Here is a 23,089-nt window from a genome sequence, read left to right as displayed (position 1 = left end):
TAAGAGTCACTTCCTTTATATACTTGTTTTTCTTGTCCCTTCACACCTGATCTATATTTGATCTTTCAAACGGCCATTTCTATCTCCATTTGAAGTTTAATTCTGATTTAAGAAAGGACACACTCTTCTATGCTAAGTCAAACAAAACCATTCTTCAAATTTTCAAAGGCTTCCCTCTTCTCCAAAGGTTGCATAAACCATATCTTCTTTCATCAAGACTGACTTCTAGGTCATTCACTGAATCAACATAGCAAAAACAAGTCACTAGCCACAAACCTTTATTGTTGGGGTCAATACATATATCCTTTTGAGAAATGTTTCGAGCCATTCATTTGATAACTACAAACACGTCAGAATCTGTTTTACTGGTATATTTTTGGCTTGCATGACAAGGGAAAAGAGATTATTGCAAAATTATGAATGAAGTCCAAAAGGCCTGATTAAAAAAAAATCTATAAAATGGAAGGATTAAACACTGCCTAGCCCTACTGTGTCAACAAAGACTGTACAATTCAAATCAAGAAGACAATCCCATACAAGTCCAGCAAGGCAAATGTTGGCAAGTAGAAGTTAAGCAATCTGTTATACAAAATGCAAAAGGAGTTAAAGATAAATTATAAAAAATAAAAAACAAAATTTTAGTCAGGAAACTATTACTACATAAAGCCATATAAGAATGTGCATTAGTTGTTTCCTTTAAGGGGAGAGGAAATCAAACTGTTGGTTTTCTGTTTATTCAGAAGAAAAAATAAAGGAAAGTATTTGGAAAATAGTTCTGATATTAAGTGAATTATTTCTCATCTGCTACCTAGAGTTTACAAATAACTGACTTATCCTTGTCAATCTGTAGAAATGAGAAAATAAAATCAGTGTCTGGCCTTCGTGGGATACTCATAACACCCGAATGAGGTCCAGAGTAATCCTAGATCGGGGGATGTCAATGTTGAGTACTTGGACTTCTACTCTTTCTCCGGGGCCCAGTCCAAGGCTCCTTCTCTTCTTTGTTTTTGAAAGTTTTGCTTCTGTTACATTTCGTATGGGAATCAGCCCAGATTTCCCCACTCCTATATCCACGAAAATTCCAAAGAGAGTGGCATTCTCAACTTTGCCTGTAAGAACTGTCCCAATCTGCAGATCTTCCAGGCATACTATGCTTCTCTTGAAATCAGGTTTATCAAAATCTGTAAGAGAAAAAAAGTAAGTGTAAATAAGGCATTGTACTTCCTAGATACAACATAACTTTGTGAATAAGCACTTACTGATTATGTGCCCAGACCAATATTAAAGATTAAGGGGGGATTATAAAAGGAGCTGAAGACCAAGGCTTGCCTTCAGAGAACATGCATTATCAATTGGAGACAGCATTCATGCAGTAGAAACAATTCAAGAAAATTTACTTTCTTCTACAATGCTACACACTAGCATTATACATAAGGATTGAGAAGACAGTCTTATTTGCCTCTTTGTGAAGAGGTGACGAGAATATATATTTGCTTAATAAATATACAAAGCTAAACCACGGACACTGAGAAAGTAAGACCTTTGGAAACAAGAGACTGGAAGCTTTTTTTGTTTTTTCCCCAGTGCCTGGATTATTAAATTGTTTAAAGATGGTAGAAAGTACATCAACTTTTGGTCAAATGTGGATGAAATTCAAATGTTCTTTCTTCCTCACTTCTTCCCACAAATTTAGAACTCAGAAAATCAATTCCCACCCATTTCAAATATATTTATCCAATCAACATTTATGGATTCTTATCTATGGCTCAGAATCCCACACCAGGTAGCACCTAATATTCTTTCTCTTCTTTCAATTACATTCATCAAACATTTGTCACTCTATTATCTCCTGGCCAGGCACTCTGCTGGGTGTTAGAGAAACAATGATGAAGATACAGATTTCTGTTTCCAAGTTCTTTATAGCCCTTTTTTCTTGCTCACCCCAGCATACATTTCTTTGTTCATTATTGTCCAAAAGGTAGGCATAAAGCATGCCAAGGAATCATTATGGTTCTAGTTAAAAACAAAGGTTTTTATGAGGGAGACAGAACTAACAGTTTAAACGGGGCTGTGGATTATCTGTGGACTCCATTTATCCATGCTCCTCTTGAAGGCGCCCTTTCCTAGGATTACTGAGTGTTGACTCTAATAACAAAGAACACATTCTATGCTTGGATCTCCTTTTACTAAGGCCTCATTTTCCCCTCCACCCATTCCATTTCCTTTTCCTCCACAGCTGTTGGCTTTATCCTGATGACTTGTTAAAGCTATCCTTTACATTTGTATTAACAACTGGTCACCCCTTTCTTCCCTTCCCCCAGTCCAACCATACTGATACCAAGATGTTTTAAAAATTAAGCTTTTTCCTATAAAACAAAATAAAAACCTTCTTTAAATTCCAAATCTCACTGTACCCATAAAAATGAGTACGCTAAAATTGGAATTCATTCTGTGGAATTTTACCTGATGCTAAAGCAGTGAATTCCAAAAGCAAGAACCCTACTGTAATGTAATATTACACTAGGCTAAGGCTGTGTCAAAGCAAAGTGGAACTAAGTCACTGATCAGGGCAGAGGTAGGATGGTCTCCGAGACCCCACAGGCATTGTTTTTACGCTTGGAAATTCTTTCTCTATCTCTCTTTTCTTGCAGAGGTCCAGCTGCTGCAGATTCCCTAAGGGTTCCTGATCAGCTGCTTAGTTTAATCTTGCATGGAAAATCAGAGTCAGGAACTACTTAACATATTCCTGAAGACAGTTGGGGACACTGAGAAATCAGAAAATCCTCCGTGTACCATGCAAACTTTAACACTTTCATAGCCAAGCATTTTCAGCCCCTGTGTCTGGACTGCTTCTGATGAACCCAATTAGGGAAATTAACTAGTCACCATAGTGTTAATACACATGAAATTAATTACACCATTGAGAAAACAAAAGACAGAATTATTATGAGGAAAGAATGAGGCATTAAGGAAATACTTTTGAGAAAATGGAGAAAAGAGATGTAACATAAAATATCATCATGTGGAAATGCCCAAAATACTATCTGCCCCCTCAAAAGTATAGTTTGTAAGCCTTCCTCACCTTGGGTATGTGTTTAGTAGTAAGATGAAAGTTCTCAGACATTTTGAAAATTGTGACTTACATTAGAGCAAAGGTCAGTTCCAAAGTTTGCTTAAAGAGACCTATTTAAAACTTCGCTCGCCACACAGATAGAACACTGCAGTAACTGGAAAGCTCAGTCCAGAGCCCAGATGCATCTGTCTTTTTGCTCAACAACTTGGTAGTTTAATTGGACCATATAATTTGAGTGTTGATCTTTGAGTCTACAATGCAACTGGGATAATGGAACAATTGACACGATGACAGAAAAATGAAGACGGATGTGAAAAATCCAGTACAGGATACCTGCAGTTACAGCATTTTTTGCCAACCCTCTAATGCAAAGGATGTAGCCATACCACCTCCAAATCCAGTATTTTTGAGAACCACTGCTCCACCTAGTACTCCTGCTAAAAACCAGCCAAGAAATTCCCATAAAAGGATACCGGGCCTCCACATGGAGATGGATTTGTCTGCTGAAACATCCACATTGTGTGGAGGACTACTCGGAGGCTTCTACTCCCACATTTTTGGCATAGTTCTTACTGGGTGTCATTTTATTTTTCTTTAACTTAAAAAAAAAACAAAAAACCCTACAGAAGAAGGAATAGTACAAGGAACTTGCTGGATGTATTTCAAAATTCCTTTAAACATTTTCAAAGAAGTATGTCTAATCATCTCAACGCAGCCTAAACCAGAATAAAAAGAGCCAAGCCCTAAACATGGTATCATCAAAACTGGTTATAAGACCAGTGAGCGGATTCATTTAAATCTCAGGGGTTCCTATTCAAACTTCCTTGGGAAGTAGGTCATTTGATACTGTAATTCTTTTTCACTGGGTCACTGCTCTCAACAACTATGGTTGTTATACTTCACTCACCATCTACCTGTGCTGAAAGCTGAGAGCACTTTTAATTAGAAGAAAAATCAACAGAGATATTATCTTATTTGTTCAATGTGTTCATTGACACAGAATCCAAGAACTTGGAAAGCTATAATTTAGGAAGAAGATTCACCTTTTAGCTTGTGAAGGGACTGCTTTACCTTGCACTTCTGGCTCCCAGGAGATAAAGACAGCTTACAAAAGGACCATAAAAAAATGTGTGCCTCGCCGGGCGCGGTGGCTCACGCTTGTAATCCCAGCACTTTGGGAGGCCGAGGCGGGCGGATCACGAGGTCAGGAGATCGAGACCACGGTGAAACCCCGTCTCTACTAAAAATACAAAAAAAAATTAGCCGGGCATGGTGGCGGGCGCCTGTAGTCCCAGCTACTCGGAGAGGCTGAGGCAGGAGAATGGCGTGAACCTGGGAGGCGGAGCTTGCAGTGAGCTGAGATCGCGCCATGCACTCCAGCCTGGGTGACAGAGCGAGACTCCGTCTCAAAAAAAAAAAAAAAAAAAAAATTGTGCCTCCATGCATACAGCGGTACACGCATGATGCATTTCGTTTAGTAAATGGGAAATACACAGTGAACAAGGGGTCCAGGGAGACCAACTGGCTTCTAGCTTTGGCTCTAGATATTAATTATAACGACTTTGAAGGAAGATCACTATGCTTTAATTTTCTCATGTATAAAATGGGAGAATAATATCCATTCTGCTTATGGCATAGGATTGCTGTGAGAATCAAAGGAGATAATGGGAGCTATGCAAATGCAAGGTGCTATAATTCAAGTTCAATTGTTTACCTGTTCGAAAGTCAAAGCTTTCAGGCTGGCTGAGACCATCTATGATGACCTGTAAGGTGTGTACTGTTGTTTGCAATCTTTCTGCAATTTTCTCCATTCCTTCCTTTTCAAGGAATGAATTTATTTTTTGTTGCATTTCAGGCTTTCCAGTCTCATACAGTGTCCCTCCAATGGATGACAAAAACCTGCAGTGGAAAAAATAAAAAGCCCAACACTTAACAATATTACTTCTTTTGCAACCTCCTTATACAGATCACCCTAAAATTCATTCATCTTAGACCCATAGGTCAATCAATCAGTCTTTATTGAGAATCTACTATGTGTCCTGTGCTGTAAACTGTCTTGAAAAAGAAAAGGCCAAGGGAGAGGGAGAAAGTGGATTAAAGATTTTTGTGCTATTTATCAAAAGAAGCCCCTGCTCAGAGTCAGCACCAAAAACATTTTTTTGTTGTTGTTGAGACAGTCTCGCACTGTCACCGGGGCTGGAGTGCAGTGACAAGATCTCAGCTTACTGCAAGCTCTGCCTCCCGGGTTCACGCCATTCTCCTGCCTCAGCCTCCCGAGTAGCTGGGACTACAGGTGCCCGCCACCACGCCCAGCTAATTTTTTGTATTTTTAGTAGAGATGGGGTTTCACTGTGTTAGCCAGGATGGTCTCGATCTCCTGACCTCGTGATCCGCCTGCCTCGGCCTCCCAAAGTGCTGGGATTACAGGCATAAGCCACCACATCCAGCCAAAAATATTTTACAGTATAATGTTCATTATAAGTTTAGTGTCACATATATTTTAAAAATGAGGCTATCTATATTTATCTGTTCCCTAAAATTTCAGTTAGGAAAACATTTTATTTAAATTAGCTAATAGGCAAACAATGAAATGATACCAAATTCTAACAAATATGCATTAAATATTGCCAGCTTTGGAAAAATGAATTACTCTATTCATGTGTCATATCACTGCTTTTTACTTCTGTATACCCTTGATGGCAGTATTACCTGTGCAGCATACCATCAGCTTAATAACTCTCAAATTCCATCAACAGTTGAGCCTCATATAAACTAAATTATATCAAGTATATTCAGTATTCAGAGTCAACAGAAAAAATATGGGAGGGGATATCAAAAAGAAAAAGTAACTTTCTTCCAAAATGGAAGCAGGTAAAACTTCCATTATACTATCTAAAGATGAATATTATCTTTATATTCTTTATACATTATATAACTGTAATATTTGCAAAATAAAAACATCTGCCTTTTATAATTTTCTTTTACTATGTTTACTATTACCTTTGATTGCAAAGCTACCTCTCAATTACTTTCCTTTATAATTCAGTAAGAAGAAAAAAAGAATTAAAGGGCTAAGATGCATTTCCCTTTAATTTCTTGTGAATACTGGGCTGTAGCTTACTTTCTTGACATTCCTTGGCTGGGTATTTTTCTACACCATTAAGTTCCATTTCCTATGATTAATGGCACTTTAAACATGTCAACACAGTAATCAGGCAGATAGTGATACTAATGCCCTCAAATCCTTTCCTCTAGGGATACCTCTGGAATACAAAAAGAGAAAAAGGGAATTGTTGGAGGTTTGTCTATAATCAGAATGGGGATATATCCCATTTGGCAGGTTGCTGCACTATCAAAAAAAGAATGCTTGTGATTTTAAGTCTTTTTTGCACTGTTGTGTTCAACCAGAAAGGTCTCTTCACAGTGATACTCTGATAATAATAATCTGGCATCTAGTGGAGAAAGTTCTCCCATCACTCACTTAAGTAGGGCACCTCTTTGGATTCAAATGTGCAACACTCCTACATTAGTACAGCCATATATATGGCTAAAAATAGACACACTTTATGGCATCCGACTAATTCTCTTGAGAATGTATTTTGGTTAATGGTCTAATAAAAGACCAAAACGTTGGTATTTGGTGTCCCTCTTTGAAAATGAGCTTTCATCCAAACTGGTGGCCAGTGAGGTAACACTGTAAGTCTGTGTGTCCATGGCTTCCCCAGCATGGTGGAAAAGGCAGCCGGTATCTCTTAGTGCTGATGGATGGACAGTAGCATACAAGGGTCCCAGTGACAGGGAACAGCTGCTGGAGCCCTGACTGATGGAGCAGATGACACATGACAACCTCTGCCCAAATCCAACTTCCTTATACAACTTTCTAAATAATGCGTGCCCTGCTGAGCAGGCTTCCCTGGTATTCACCTTCTTGGTTTTATTGGTCTGCAACTGGCTACTTAGCGGAGTATCTTTCAAATCCTCAAGATTCTGGCTTCTAACCATCTGTTAAAAATGACAAAATGTATACTCATGCACTGTAAGTCTAGAACCTTGAATAGCATTTTATAATTAATAAGAGTAACTAAATGGCAGAAACTTCCCAAAGCACTGTATGAGTCTAACTTAAGGTTGCTTGCACATCTGTATGTGTGTGTGTGAGACAGAGAGAGGGAAGAGAGGAACTAACTGCTACCAAAGTCACTTCCAAATAAAGAATTCTGCCTATAGTGGTTGCAGATGTAACAAGAACATTGGTCTGTTTAACCTGGGTGCATATTTCATATATCATTTTCATTCTCACACACATAAGCCTGAGGGCATTAGTAACTGAAATCAATAAAAAAGCACCAACTTGTGCTGCTAGCTAATGCTTCATATTGATCAACGCTATTTTTAAATTACTACAAAGTCAAGTGCTTTTTTATTTTGAAAACTTTCTTAAAGTTAACAAGGTCATGCACACACACACAAAGAGCCAACAACAGAGAGAGGAACTGTAAAACGAACTGGGAATAGCATTTAGACTAACCTCTACCTTAATGAATTTTAAATATAGTCAACTGTACATGATAGGAAGCAATGTTTTATGCTTAGTAGCCATTCAATAAACATATGTTCCTTAAATATCCTAAGAAAAATTTATTCTACATATTCTAAATTTCACTTCAGAATTAAGTGTGGTAAGTAATATCCAATACAAAGTTTCACTTTAGAATTGAGTGTGGTAAGTAATACTCAATACAAAGTACTTTGTAGCTCAAAAGTACCAAATAAAAACACACTGCTTTATGAAGCTTGGCATACAGAAGTGAACAGGTAGTGATAAATATCTGTCAGACATTGTTCTAAATAGATCTTTCTTGTTTAATCATGACAATGATCCTAAAAGGTAGGTATCATATCATACAGAAAAAAAAAAATGAGATTCAGGGAGTTTAAATAACTCGCCCAAAGCCATGAAGTTATTCTAACTGGAGTTTTATGCCACACACAATATATATGTCTGTGTATAACAAGATATGTAAAATTTAAAGTGCTATATTTGGTTAAGATAGAAAATAATACTTTTAGTAATATTTTACAAATAATTTACTGGCAGATTACTTTTAACATTAAAAACACTGAGTAAACCTGCAAAGAAATTATATACATGCTTTTAAATAGACAATTCTCTCAAAAGTCAATGAATTATTAAAGTCATATTCTCATTTTCTCCACTGTTTTTGGAAGGCTTTTTCAGATTGGTAAGGACTGCTGTTTTTATTTAATATGTAATTTCATCCATCTTACTTAAAGTAAGAAAGTAGCATAAATGCAACAAATAAGCACATCATGGTCTTTAAGCACACATCTGCACAAAGTTAAAATACAGACCTTGTAGCAGAGTTAATGCTTATTTTTCAAACAGAATGCTCTACAACCTAAAATGGCTAATATTTTCAACAGAAACTTGTTATAAGTGCAGGGCTTTTCCCCTCAAAGAATAAGAAAAGTCTTGTAAGGCTTTTCCCAAAGAATAAGAAATTCTCAAGATTCATGACTTCAGACATGGCCATTCAGTTTTATGTAATCATTTCCAGCATGGAGATTTAAGAGCTGAGGACTTGGTTCATTACATTAAAGCAACATGATACCCCACAGAGCATAGAAGAACCACGGTGATGCAACACAATCACTTTAAAAACAACTTAATATTAGCATGTGCTTTGTGGGCAAAACACATATGATTTACAACTCCACCAAGAACCATGCTATAAGGGCAAAGTATATCTAGTAGTCTACCCACTCTCAACACTTTCAAGAGACTTTCCTACTTGTTTATTTTTACCCATTAGCTTTACTCAGTTTTAATGGAGTAACGCAACAAGCACAAAATTAAATGCAAGAAAACATCATTTTAGAAATGAATAGGTACAGGTAGATTGAGCAGGTCTTAATTTGTAATACAGGTTAAATATTCAATAATTTAAAAAGAAAGCTTATACTCTAAGAAAATCTGGCCTTCTAAAAAACTATGTAAACTGTGGGACATAAATGCAAGTTCAGTAGTAATTTGTTACTCTAAAAATCTGTTACTGTTTCTGTATTTTCTCTCTATATAACATATATATGTTACTCTATGTATACATTTCTTTAAAATTTATTACTCTCTATTTTCAAATTTACTGCTCTTAATATTAAAAATTGAATATAAATTCAAGTGTGGCAAATGAGGAAAACCTGCTGCTCCTTTATGGTATCTACAGAGGAGCTGAATTTACACAGCTGAGAATATCACAGTACCTATTTAGCTTAGCTTACAGAGGGAGTGCTGGCTCCACCATAGGGGCTGTTCTAGCAGTCAAATCAAAGGGACAGCAATGTGAATTGCATTTTAATCATCATCGAGGAATCTTTTCAAACTTTTTTTTAAGACAGGGTCTTGCTCTTTCACCCAGGGGCTGTAGCAGTGGTGCAATCACAGCTCACTGTCGCCTTGGCCTTCCAGGCTCAAGCGATCCTCCTCCCTTGGCCTCCCAAGTAGCTGGAACCACAAGCCCAGCTAATTTTTATTTTTTAAAAATGTTTTGTAGAGGTGAGGTCTCAATATGTTGCCCAGGCTGGTTTCAAACTTCTGGGCTCAAGAGATCCACCCACCTTGGCCTCCCAAAGTGCTGGGATAACAGGTGTAAGCCACTGCACCTGGCATTTACAAATGTCTTACCTCCTTGTTAAACCAAGATACTGAAATAGGCCAGAATCCTTAACAATCTATGCTGGTGCAAAATATAAAAGTAATTATAAATTCAAGTATCATTCATTTATAGAGAGGCCCACAGAACTACCTATTGTACTACAGAAGCGAACAGATATCTAATGAAAATAATATTTAAATGGCATTTCTTAGCATAATAATCAACTACAGAAAGGGCAAAGAATTATCCAGTAGAACTTACAGCTGAGACCATTTTTTTTTTTTTACAGTAAACTAACATGCCAAGATAAACATTTTAAAAATGTAACCCCTTCAGAAAGCCATGAAGTTGTTCTGAAAGCTCTTCCAGACTCTGATGAGAGAATATAGTTTTAAAATGCATGCAGCTATCTGGGCATGGGTGGGGGCATTTTAAATGTTATTTCTTGGTACCATTTGGAGCACCTCCTGCATATATGAGTAGGAGAAAAAAAAAAAAGAAATGAGAAGAGAAAGATTTCCTGTCATAGATGAAGGAATGCAGTTTGTCTTCCAAAGGACTCGGTTTATAAGCATCAGACTGTTACCTGCTTCTAACTTCTGAAGAACTTATTGTTTCCTGCTTTTTCAAAGATTTATTATACATGTACAGAAACTGGATACTCGTTGCATGTTGCATTCATTGTATGTAGGAGAACATATCCTTAGAAAGCTGTTTTATTTTAAAATTTCTATTACTTAGCAATTTAGCATTACTGAATAAGAGTAAAAATTTTTTAAAGTGCCATTTAAAAAGTCCTGAGATAGAAATCTTCTAAAAGATTGGCCGGGCGCGGTGGCTCACGCTTGTAATCCCAACACTTTGGGAGGCCGAGGCGGGCGGATCACGAGGTCAGGAGATCGAGACCATGATGAAACCCCGTCTCTACTAAAAATACAAAAAATTAGCCGGGCGTGGTGGCGGGCGCCTGTAGTCCCAGCTACTCGGAGAGGCTGAAGCAGGAGAATGGCGTGAACCCGGGAGGCGGAGTTTGCAGTGAGCCGAGATTGCGCCACTGCACTCCAGCCTGGGCGACAGAGCAAGACTCCATCTCAAAAAAAAAAAAAAAGATTTAGGGCCGGGCACGGTGGCTCACGCTTGTAATCCCAGCACTTTAGGAGGCCGAGGCGGGTGGATCACGAGGTCAGGAGATCGGGACCACAGTGAAACCCCGTGTCTACTAAAAATACAAAAAAAAAATTAGCCGGGCGTGGTGGCGGGCGCCTGTAGTCCCAGCTACTGGGAGAGGCTGAGGCAGGAGAATGGTGTGAAACTGGGAGGCGGAGCTTGCAGTCAGCCGAGATTGCGCCACTGCACTCCAGCCTGGGTGACAGAGCGAGACGCTGTCTCAAAAAAAAAAAAAAAAAAAAAAAAAGATTTAGGATGATCATCTTTTCAGAAATAGTTGACAGTGCTCAAATAGTTACCTCAAAGTATCTAAGATCAGTGAAATAATAACCAATGCCATACACAACCACAGTGATAATGTAGCTTTTCCTATTTCAGAACTACTCACTTTATACTGTGTAATTATCATATAATTTAAACAAATGTACGTATACCTCTAAATGAGTATGAGTATATAAAAATAGGAAAGGTGTCATGTACTGAAATGTTGCTATTATTGCTCCAAAGACGTCTAAACTGTTGTAGGAACTATCTTAGAAATAAATTTACAAGTGATATTAAAAAATCAGTCTTCTCACATTTTGAAAAATAACAAACCATTACCCTCCCAAAAGAGAACCAGAAAAAAAAAAATCAACAACCCAGTATTATGCAGCCTGATTACCCTCTTTCCTGTGAGTCTGGTTGTTTCACACACCCTGCCATTCCCCCACCCAAATGATAAAGATTTGCTAAAATCAAGGCTCTTCAAAGGAATGTGACAAAATGCTGAAACCACCGAAAAATAATTTAGAAAAGCATACTCAGCTTTATTCAATAAACATTTGTTTACTGTGGAGGAAGGCTCTATGAAAGATAATAGAGCCTTTGCCTTGAATGAGCTTACAATCTAATTTTAAGTAATGACAGTATAAAATAGTCTTCCGCTTATATCTGCTCTTTTAAAGGCAGGACTTTATGGGCAGATAAACAGATACTTTGACAGTGCCCAGTACAGATTATTTCATTTAATTCTCTCAAATATTTATTGTGAATGTAGATTTGCTGATAAGAAAACAAAATCTCAGAGCGATTAAGAGACTTGCCCACACCTGACATCATAAGGTGGTAGTAGTAGTGAAGGTAAAAGTTATAACAGATTACATCCTCATTAGCATGCCTACCCTTTTACTTTGGGAGATTTTCATGCAGACAGAAGATTTAGATCTCTGATAAATCTTGGCACCCAGGACCACTGCCTGGGAGCAATTTCTTACTATTTTTTAAACCAAATTCAAAAGGAAAAAGCTTTGGCTCTTTTTGAATTTCTGAGTAAGAGTTGGACAAAATTAAGTTAGTGGTTTCAAAGGCTACAGACTCTCTACAGCTCAAAAACACTGTGTTTAGAATTAATATAATTTAATTTACTGCCTGTAAAGCCATAATGTGGATTAGTGCCTGTGAATGTTTGAAAGAAGAGGGCAAATTAAAAAAGTAGTATTTAAAAACATACAGGCTCATGGTGGAAAAGCTGAAATTAAACAGACCTTGTACCACTAGGGAATAAAGCCTAGGTATCAGAGGTAGAGGACTCTTCCTTGGGAAACAGCCTTTTTACTATAAATGCCATCCTGTCAAGGAATCCTCCTATCAAAAAATTTGAAAATGCTTAACATCTGCCATTTCAATAAATCCCTAGTTGTCCTCTGAATGGGCAAAAACATTGTTATTCCATTTAAAGAGTATGCAACTGAGGTCAAAGTAACTCGCTTATGGTGACACTGAGAATCAGAAGACAGGCTAAGATTAAAATCCATAGCTAGGCTGGGGGCAGGAAGGGCAGGAGGGAGATAATGGGAAACTAAATCAATAACCTACTGAGTTTCAGGCTCCAGACTGAGTGGTCTAAACTTGATGAAAAGAAAAAAAGGAGAAGGACAGGCAAATATTTTGAAGATGGAAGAGGCCGAAGCAAGCACAACTTTATGACTGGCCGGCAACTCCCTCACACTCCTCTTTCACTGGGTACTAATAGGTTGCTCCAGAAACACAGGAGAGAAACCAGCATTTTCTCCAGTTTCAAAACCCAATATTAATATTCATTAACAATGTTAAAAGTCTCAAATTACATCCAGATCACACGAAAAAACAACTTTTTTCCTTGGGGACCAACCATTGTAACTCTCCCCCACTCCCTCCAACTACCCCCATTTCTTTTATGGCTTAGCCCCTCCTCAATCACAATAAAAATAACAGCAATAATAATCATATTAACACTACCTTACTCTGTCCAGGTGCTAAGTATTCTACATATATTAATTAATATAACCCCAGGAGATAAGGTACTATTATTACACACATTTAACAGACAAGAAAACTGAGGTATAGAGAGGTTAAATAACATTTCCAGTTCAAACAGCCATGATTTGAATCCAGGCAGTCTTACATTTCACTGCCTCCAGACTGAGCTAGGGGAAAGTTATGTCAAGTCTCAGGTTCTTGATCTTCCTAGTTTCCTCTACCAGCTTTGCCAGAAACCTCATGTGGGCTGTGTTTTGGAACAGTGTGTAAGACATTGGATATGACAATCAATCCATAGCCTGATCATCTAATTCTCAAGTGGGTGAATTTTTTTCATTTTTCTCATTTGTAAGGGCACTTTTGAAAATATGAATGTTACTTCTTGGGAACTATAGTAAGATGTTTAGGTTTTAACTAGTAACAACAACAACAACACACAAAGCTGGGCCCAGTGGCACACACATGTAGTCCCAGCCACTAGGGAAGGTGAGGAGTAGGATCATCAAGCCCAGGAGTTTGAGTAGAGCCTGGGCAACATAGAGAGACTGCTGTATCTTTAAAAACAAAATTCACTTTTAGTAATCTGTCGACTTAACATTTTTATACTTTAGGTTTAGCCAGTCTTTTATGATGCTATGTCTTTTTATAAGGCAATCTAATATTGTCTAGCCATAGCTCTATTAGAAATTAATGTAGGATAACTAATTGATACACATCTTACATGATCATTTATCAAAAGCCAGGAATGAGTCTTTCTGCCCTGCTGCCAATTCTTATAAGGCAAGTCCAAGTTCAGAAAAATTTGGGCTCTTTCAAATTTGCAAATAATCTCTTAGGTCTGTTTACCTAATCATCATTTATTGTACAGCATTTGCAGTTGGATTTCTTTTCCGGCAAGTTTCCCACAAAGGAACATGTTTTTATCATTGCAGGAGTTACCTGGCATGCCAATGCAGAACGAAGCTGTGGTGAATTTTAGATGTGGGGAGGTGTGTTAGACATATTCAGTAGGCTAATGACTCACCTGTCAGAAAAATTGCAAATTACAAGTCATGGGCCTTCTGGTTGCTCATAGTGAAAACTCTGAATATCAAATCTGTGAAGAGTCAATGGTTGCTGTTTGTTTTTTAAATAAAAACAATGTAAACTCTGCATTACAGTCACTTATTAGTTAGAAGACTTCTTTGCTGGGCAGTAAGCTTGGGTTGGAGAGAAGGCAATGAAGACTCTGAAGGCAATTCTCAAGGAGCAGTTCAGAGATGCTAAATCCTTGAACAGGAATGGGAAAGAGACAGAGACTGAGATATGCCCACTCATTAAGGGTCTTCAGTAGAGGCTTGACTATCTGGCTTGACTTATTTTAGCTCCACGGCAGGGAGCTAGACAGAACCTTTAAAGGCCCTCCCCCAATCTCAACTACTTTTTAGCTCAAGGCACCAGTTAGGATCCTTTATATTCATTTATCTCATGACAGAATCCTTGTGTATCTGTTGGGTTAATCTACTTTTGGTTCTAAAAACCTGAAAGAAGTTTTTAGTAAATTAAAGAAAAACACTGTTTGGCTTTTGTACAGAAGTTTCTTCCCTCCCCAAATAAATATTTTGGTGTGTGATTATTCCTGTCCCAGACCTGAATTTTACATCACGGCTGTCTACTCTCTGATACTTTTCAACATTGATTTTAAGAGTCACAAATAAGCACATCAGCAGAAACAAAGGAAATCCTATAGTACAAATATCACATACAGGTATTGGTACAAATATCACATACAGGTATTGATACAAATCATTCCTTGATATACATTTACCTGGTCCATTCCAATGCTACTGCATGTGATATTCCTGCTACACAGGCTGTTAACCACTTATAGAAACTAGTATTAGAATTCCTCCCTAATGGGAAAAATTGAAATAACAAATACTAGCTAATGCTTTATCAAAATGAGTGCCAAATGACAGTCTTGACATTAAATTTCCTGATATTTTTCAAGTTAAATCAAGAGCACAACCACTTTCAAGCTTAACTATCTGGAGTGAATCAAATTCTTAATGCAACAGATTCTCTGGGAGAGTGCCAGGTCTCACTGTGGCACATACAAATCAGCAGCATCTGCGGCACCAAGCACTACTCCTGGCACCTTATTCAAGAAAAAGAGGAAATTGGATACCTGCCTTAGCTCTCTGGATCAACCCAAATGGTGGGACAAACACAGAGGGGGTAGTAGTGGGGAGAATAACCCCTAAATAGGCTGTTTCTGGGTCTCATTCTACTAATACAGCAGCAATTTTACTTATGGTTTATGGCACACAACACAACGAACTCACTCACACACACAGACATGACAGTTTCTGGATGACGACAGAAAATGGTAAGAAATCCTCTTTCACGGTCTCTAGACTTTTAGTCTGCAAAATCTAGGAGGGCCTTGGCCCTGGATACAATGCTCTGTGAAGGCAAATGGGATTCAGTTTGGGGAGGTCTTGAAATTTTTTCAATCCACAAGAGATTCTGGAAGAAGTACTTACACAATATGTAGGAAAGGCAACGTTAAGAAAGGATGATCTATGTGTTCTACCAACAATTTTGTTTATACAACTGCATTGATCACAGCCAGTTTAGATTATACAAAAAAAAACCCATGAATTAAAGTAAAGCTAAACATTTCATTTTGTTCTGCTGAAGTTATCAGTTCCTGAGTAGTTCCCTTCCTCAGTGTTCTTTTATGTAGTCATCTTTCATTATTAATTTCTATCGTTTATTTTTTCATCAAACAAACATTGCCATATCAGTATTTGTCAGGTGCTAGGGATAGGGAGGTAAAACAGACTCTTATGATCCATGTCCTATTGGAGCTTACAGCCTATAGTTATAAACTAACCTGAAATTTAATTGTCACTAGTTTAGCAAATCTGGTACCAAATTTTCAGATGCATTATTTATTTTGCAGAGACAAGGACAACTGAAGGAGCTCATGGCTTTACTATGATATTCTATGTTATACTCCTTTTTGACCATCTGAGCCTATTATGAGTAAGTGGGGTATGGTGGAGTAACCAAGGGGTACATCAAAAGCAGCTTTTTAATGAAAAAAATTAACATTATTTTCTTGCTTTTATGCAAGATGTGTCTTAAGATTCCTGATCTCTAAGATCAGTTCAGTGTTCCCCATATTCTTTGTATTCTTATTTTAATATTTACTCTGAATTTTATTGATGATTTTATGCATCATTTAGAACGTGCAGAGCACTGTGGCAGGGGCTGAAGAATATAAAATGAATAGAGGTGATTTATGCCCTCCAGGAGCCTCCCAAAGTAGGAAGGATATAACTTATACTCACAGATACCATAACAGAGGTAAGAAATTAGTAAATGCCCTTAGTGAAGCACAAAGGTTGTTCAAGGAGAAAGATCTCATTTCCAGCTAAGGATATCTCGTAAGATCAAAGATGATTTCAAGGCTCTGAACTGAGAAACTGAAAGGATGAACTGAAATAATCTGAGATGAAAAAGGTTGTAGTTGAAGATTTTGGGGAGAGACGGGTTCAGATTTAGGCATGTTAGGTTTGAGATCTTAAGTAGGCAGATAGTTTGGAAGAGTGGTTTGGGCTAAGACTATAAATTTGGGAGTCATGTGCTTACGATAGTCCTTAGAGCCATGGGACCAGATGAGATCACTATGGGAGTGATCACTGTTTAGTTCTTTAACTTTTCCCTTTCCCACTCCCCTCCAATACAGTGAGTTTCCACTTCATCCTCCACAGTGTCTCTGGTATTCATATTATTTTTGCCATTTGTAACCAGTTACTAATTTTCATATCCTTCATCCAATCTTTCAGTAAATCCTATTGCCTCTACTTTTAAAGTATATCCAGAATCTGAACACTTCTCACCATGTCTTCTGCTGTATCATCTGGGTCTCAGTCATCATCTTTCTCTTGGATTACAGCAATTAGTTTAACTGGTCTCCCTGCTTCTACCACTGCCCCTTACAGTGGACTTAAAACAGCAGACAAGGGGATCCTTTTAACATGTAAATCAGATCATATCACTCTTTCACAACTACAGTCAAGCCCCTATAGTAGCCTCCCAATGCCCTTTTGACTCAATCTCCTATTTTTCTCTCCCTTGCTCACTCTGCTCTGGCCACCTTGGCTGCCTTGTTATTCCTTGAACATGTCATGCCTGCTCCCACATTCGAACCTTCACACTGCCTGGCTCCTCTTCCTGGAACTCTTTCTCTAGATATCTGCACAGCTAACTCTTTCCTCCGTCAAGACTTCTCTTAAATGTCACCAAGTCAATGAGGCCTACGATGACTACCCTACTTAAATTTTCAAACCCTTACCCACAATCCTGGCAATCCCTATTCCATTACTCTGCTCTTTCCCTGTTTCCCACAACATTTTATCACACTGTATAATTTATTTATTATGCTGGTTGTATACTGTGTCTCTTTGAGAGCAGGGATCTTTGAATGTATTCCAAGATTGCATAACAGTACTTGGAATATGGCAATCACTCAAAAGACTTTTTTAAATGAAAGATTCTGTCAGTTCTAGCCTAAGTTAATGGAAAGAGATTCATGCCATTAACCATTCATTACTGAGCCTTTTTTGTTTGTCTTGTTTTTGTGTGGGGCTAGTGAGGACTGATGATAAGAGAAGACAGAGTTGTAAAAGGAGGGACAAAGGGGGGTGGTACAAGTTTCAATTTTAGATACATAGAGTTTCCATTGCTAAGATACTCATGAGAAAATCTCTCACAGACAAATGGAAAGGTTGGGCTAGAGCTTAGAAAGGCCTGGACTAGGGATGTTAAGACATAGGATTTGAATTACATAGTCAGGTAAGAGATACAGATGGTCACGTGTATGGGTAGAATCATCCAAGGGAGCAAGTAGAACAAGTAGAAAAGATGATGAAGGTCAAAAGCTTGAAGAATATATACATCTACAGGGCCAGAGGAGAAAGAGAAGCCAGGGACAACATAAAAGTCATGGTAGAAGGTCGGTAAGTTGGTAGCATCAAATGTGGCAGAATGGGTAAGAGTTAAGAATGGAAAGAGGTGACTGGTCATCAGTTGAGAGAATAATTTCAGAAGAGGGGTAAGGATAGAAGCCAATTGTAAGGGACTGGGAGAAAGCAGGCAGAAAGAATTAGAGGCAGATAGTTCTGAGAGGGTCAGCAATGAAAAGAAGGAGTGAGGGGTTAGAAGGTCTAAGGGAAAGTAAGACAAAAGGTAGCCACAGCTTCTAGCTTTTCGGAAGTGAGAAATAGGGAGACCCCAGCAATAATACATCTCTGGCCAAAAATGATGAGAAGAAGTGAAGACATTAAAGATACAAGAGACAGTTATAAAGCTTTATAAAGCTATTATAAAAAACCTTATTCATTTGGCTGCCACTCCCCCACCCCTCGCATTTAGAGACGAGGCAATTAAGACACAGAGATCAATACAATGGGCAAGGTCAGGAGTCCTCAGCAGCAACCTGGCAGAAGTCAGGGTGGGGAAGGAAAGAGAATCAAGACATGGAGGAACAGTGTAGGGAAGGATGGAGCAGAAGGAGTAAAAATACAGAGACAATCTGAAGATAGGATTGTAAGGTAGTTTTGAGTTTTTTCAGTGAGGTAAGAAGTGAAGTCACCAGGTGAACGTTAGAAGACACTGAAACAAGTAAAAGGAATGTAGAATAGAATGGCTTCAAAGAACTATTGAGGGAAAATCTATCTGTGGCAACAGTGTAGAGCAATACTCTAAATCCCATGTTCCCCTTATATTTTCTATAATATGGGTTCTCTTGCTATATTTAATTGACATTCTACCTCCATCCTCTTGCTGAAAACCCTGCTCTGGCTCTAGGATGAACACGCTACTCCTGCTCTGTACCATATTCCTCTCCTAAAATAAGAAGACAGCAAACACATGCCTCATATAAAAAACATGATGGAAGGGAATTATTTTTAGTGGAATATTCTTCAGGAAATAGCATATCTGCAGCAGAACAGCATAAAATTCTACATACTCTAGAGAAGAATCCATTTCCTACATACCCCTTAATAAAATAAATCGGCAAAGTTTCATTTATTGGACGGGGTAATGTTTCCTTGAGAGAAAAGACGGTGTCAAATTTCAGCCACGTGATGATAGAGTAACACTCAAAGACAGCATATTCCAGATACTCTTTTTTTTTTTCTTAAGAAGCACATGTAACACAAACCCTGTTACTTTTCTGTGCAGAATAATACATAGAGTCTTTAGGGTACAATACCTTTAATTGGAAAGACCATTATGATTTCATTAAAATCTGGCTGCAAGCTAGCTTTTTCATTGTAGCCTAGTTAAGAGCTCAAGCTTTAAAGTGACATAGATCTAGTTCGAATCTTGGTTCTACTAGCTAAGTTAGCTTAGGCAATTTACTTACCTATCAGAGACTCTGTGTATCTGAAGAAGTGGGAATAATAATAGTACCAACCTCACAGCATTGCCGTGTGAGGTTTAAACATGATGATGCTTCTAACATGCTTGGTAATGAGGAAGTAGCCAATGAAGGTTGTTTGTACTGGACCATTAACTATTCCAAAGCTGGCCTGAGCTATATTTTTCTGTCTCCAATCTTCTAAATGCCTCTTTCTACAGAATGAAATTTTTAAAAACCTAGCCTAAATCTAACCTTCTGCATAAAACTTTACAAGATTCCCCTATCTGGAAATGAGTTCTTTTTCCTGGGAACAACCTTTGTGCTTCACAAAGGGTACTTTCTAATTGTTCAGCACTATTTTGATATCTGTGAATGTAAGTTTTATCCTCCCCAAGGAGTTATTAGGCTCCTTGAGAGCATAATCACCTCTATTCATTTTTATATACTTCAGCCTCTACCACAGTGTTCTGTACATTCTAAGTGATGAACAAAGTCATCACCAACAAAATTCAGAGTCATTATTAAAGTAAAGAACACAAAGACTATGGGGAACACTGAACTGATCTTAGAGATGAGGAATCTTAAGACACAACTTGCATAAAAACCAAAAAAAGTTTTAGTTCATAACAATTAAACATTTATACTTCAAAAACATAACATTATAAGCAGATATAAAAGGTAAACAAGTAGAAAAAAATGCCAGTCCATATAACAAAGGGCTTTAATATTCAAAGAACTCATACATAAATAAGGCCTTTAAAAAATTATATAAATAATAAATATAAACAAAAAAGTTGACTTTCTTTAAACCACTAAATAACTCAGGCTGTAAAATATCATAATCTCAATTTTCCTAAAAACAAATATGAGACAGACTATCATAAACACGAAAGGAAAGACATAATCATGTTACATTTTGATGTATTTATGTGGGTGATATTATGGAATGGTGACATTAAAGCCATTTAATTTCCAATAGTTTTCTGATACAACTAAAACATGAAATGTACTGCAACGAAAATTCTTTTAATAGAACTGAAATCAAACCAATGATGACCTAATCACATCTTAAATGGGCTTTTTTCTTCCCTGGGAAGACACTTGTGTGAGAATATATAGAGTATGAACTACCTATGCTGAGTGATGTTTAAACTAAGCGTACTTGATAGACAGAAATTGCTATCACAGCTCCAAACTGGATAATGGGGATGGCAAGATAAACTGCTAATTTCCTCTCTAGGTTTTACACTTAATTTTGGCCAAAAGGCCGAGAAGCGATCATCTCTAGGTTTTAAAGGTCAGGCGTTGGACTGCAACAGAAGAAATTTCCCACTAAATAGTTTACAAATACCCTCCTTCTGAGAGACAAGTTTAGTCCCAAAGGAAACAGACAGAAAGGTGAAGTCACTAGCAGGGCATTTATATTTCACATGCAGAAACTGGACCACATCAAAGTTGGCAAAAAAAAGTCCTGTTTACAGGAGAAATTCAAGATTTTTCAGGTTTGAACATTGCTGATGGCATTATAAATCAGTGTGTTACTTGGTGATGTATTTCAAGAGCCATAAAGACTTTTAAGCCCTGTGGTAGAGTAATTCTACTTCTAGGAATCCATCATAATGAACCACTATTAGCACCACTATAACTAAAATAAGTTACAGTTCAATCACTTGATGAAACATTATCTAGCTTCTAATGACAGGGGTATGTAGAAACAAAAAAAAAAATTTGTGTTTACAATGGAAAGCAAATTAACAAAAATTGAAAAACTTCTAAACCATATTATAACTAGATTATGGAAACAAACAAAAACATACATTATAAAAGATATTGGCCAGGTGCAGTGGCTCACACCTGTAATCCCAGCACTTTGGGGAGGCCGAGTAGGACTGCCTGAGCGCAGGAGTTCAAGACCAGCCTGGACAACATGGTGAAGCCCTGTTTCTACTAAAAATACAAAAATTAGCCAGGCATGGTGGCGCAGCACATGCCTGTAGTCCCAGCTACTTGGGGCTGAGGTGAGAGGATTGCTTGCGCTCAGGAGGTTGAGGTTGCAGTGAGCCAAGATCACACTACTGCACTCTTGCCTGGGTGACAAAGTGAGACCCTGTCCACATCCTCTCCGACTGATTCTCCCCCTCCCCCTAAAAAGATAGTGATTTGCACAGAACAAAATGATAATTTAGTCTCCATGTACGCCTCAGAATTATTGCAAGAAGTCTATGAATCCCTGTGCACATATGCACCTTCTCATCAAACACTAAAAATACAATTATTATGGAACCATAATTTTTTTTATATTAAAAAAAATCAGAACCATGTCCCAAAGTTGAGAACAAGACAAGGATATCTACTCTCACCATTCCTATTCAACACTGTACTGAAGGTCCCGGCCATTGCAATAGGCAAAAAAAAAAAAGAATAAAGAAAAGAAAAAAAAGAAGCATGAAGATTAAAATGGAGGAAGTAAAGTTTAATATAGTTACTGATGACATAACTACTTATATAGGAGAACTTAAGGAATGTACAAATACCTAGTAGAACTAGTAAGTTAATTTAACAAGTCTGCAGGATATAAGGTTATTATACAAAACTCGTATTTTTATATATTAGCAACAAACAAGTAGCAGCAAATTTTAAAAACTCCATTTACAATAGTGTTGAAAAACATATAACACATTTAATAAAACACAGGTAAAATCTGTACACTGAAAACTAAAAGACACTGCTTAGAGAAATAAGACCTAAATAAATGCTGACATAATAAGTTCATGGGCCAAAAGACTTGATAAATATTATTAAGACAGCAATATGACATTTTTTTGTCTCTAAAAAAATAGAGGTAAACCACAAACTAGGAAAAAATATTCATGAATCATGTATTTGACAAAGTACATTTTTATATATGCAGAATATATTAAAAACCCCCAAAACTCAATAATAAAAGGGCAAACAATTCAATTAGAAAATGGCCAAATCATATGAACAAATATTTCACAAAGAAGATATAAAAATGGCTAGTAAGCACATTAGAAAGTGTTCAGTGTTGCCAGGGAAATGCAAATTAAAACCACATATATCTTTCCACACACATTAGAATGGCTAAAAACAACCACCACCTAAGGTCATATGATAAAAATGCAAGGTAACCAGAATTCTCACGGTGAAAGTGTAAAATATGAGATGGTACGACCAGAGGAGTTCTAAGAAAACTGAACTTTCATCTACCTCATGACTTATCAATTCCTTTCTTACGTATTTTTCTAAGATAAATGAAAACAAAGGTCAAAGGCAACAAAAAAACTGTGCAAGAATATTCACAGCAGTTTTACTCAGAATGGCCAAAAACTGGAAATAAGCAAGGTTCATGTGATATTGGGAAATACATATCTGGCTTTCCTCCTGTTTCCCTGCAAAAAGCTCCTAAAACCTTTGGAATCTCCAGAGTGATAGATAAGAGTGTCTTTTGTAATGACA

General features: G+C 37.4%; 1 protein-coding gene across 1 annotated transcript in view; it reads right to left on the bottom strand.

Moving 5' to 3' along the window:
* Window positions 1-261: 261 nt before the first annotated feature.
* SRBD1 (S1 RNA binding domain 1) overlaps window positions 262-23,089 on the bottom strand; it is a 225,995-nt gene continuing 203,167 nt past the window's right edge. The window contains exons 20-21 of the mRNA XM_030800181.1: window positions 4,788-4,972; window positions 262-1,181 (exon numbers count right to left, since the gene is read on the bottom strand). Coding sequence (XP_030656041.1) covers window positions 892-1,181; window positions 4,788-4,972 — 475 coding nt within the window. The 3' untranslated portion in view covers window positions 262-891. The remainder of the gene's footprint in view (window positions 1,182-4,787; window positions 4,973-23,089) is intronic.

This window comes from Nomascus leucogenys, chromosome 19 (genome assembly GCF_006542625.1).
Source record: "Nomascus leucogenys isolate Asia chromosome 19, Asia_NLE_v1, whole genome shotgun sequence".
Classification (NCBI taxonomy): domain Eukaryota; kingdom Metazoa; phylum Chordata; class Mammalia; order Primates; family Hylobatidae; genus Nomascus; species Nomascus leucogenys.
Note: the sequence above shows the minus strand (reverse complement) of the source record. Positions and strands in the feature narration are given on the sequence as shown.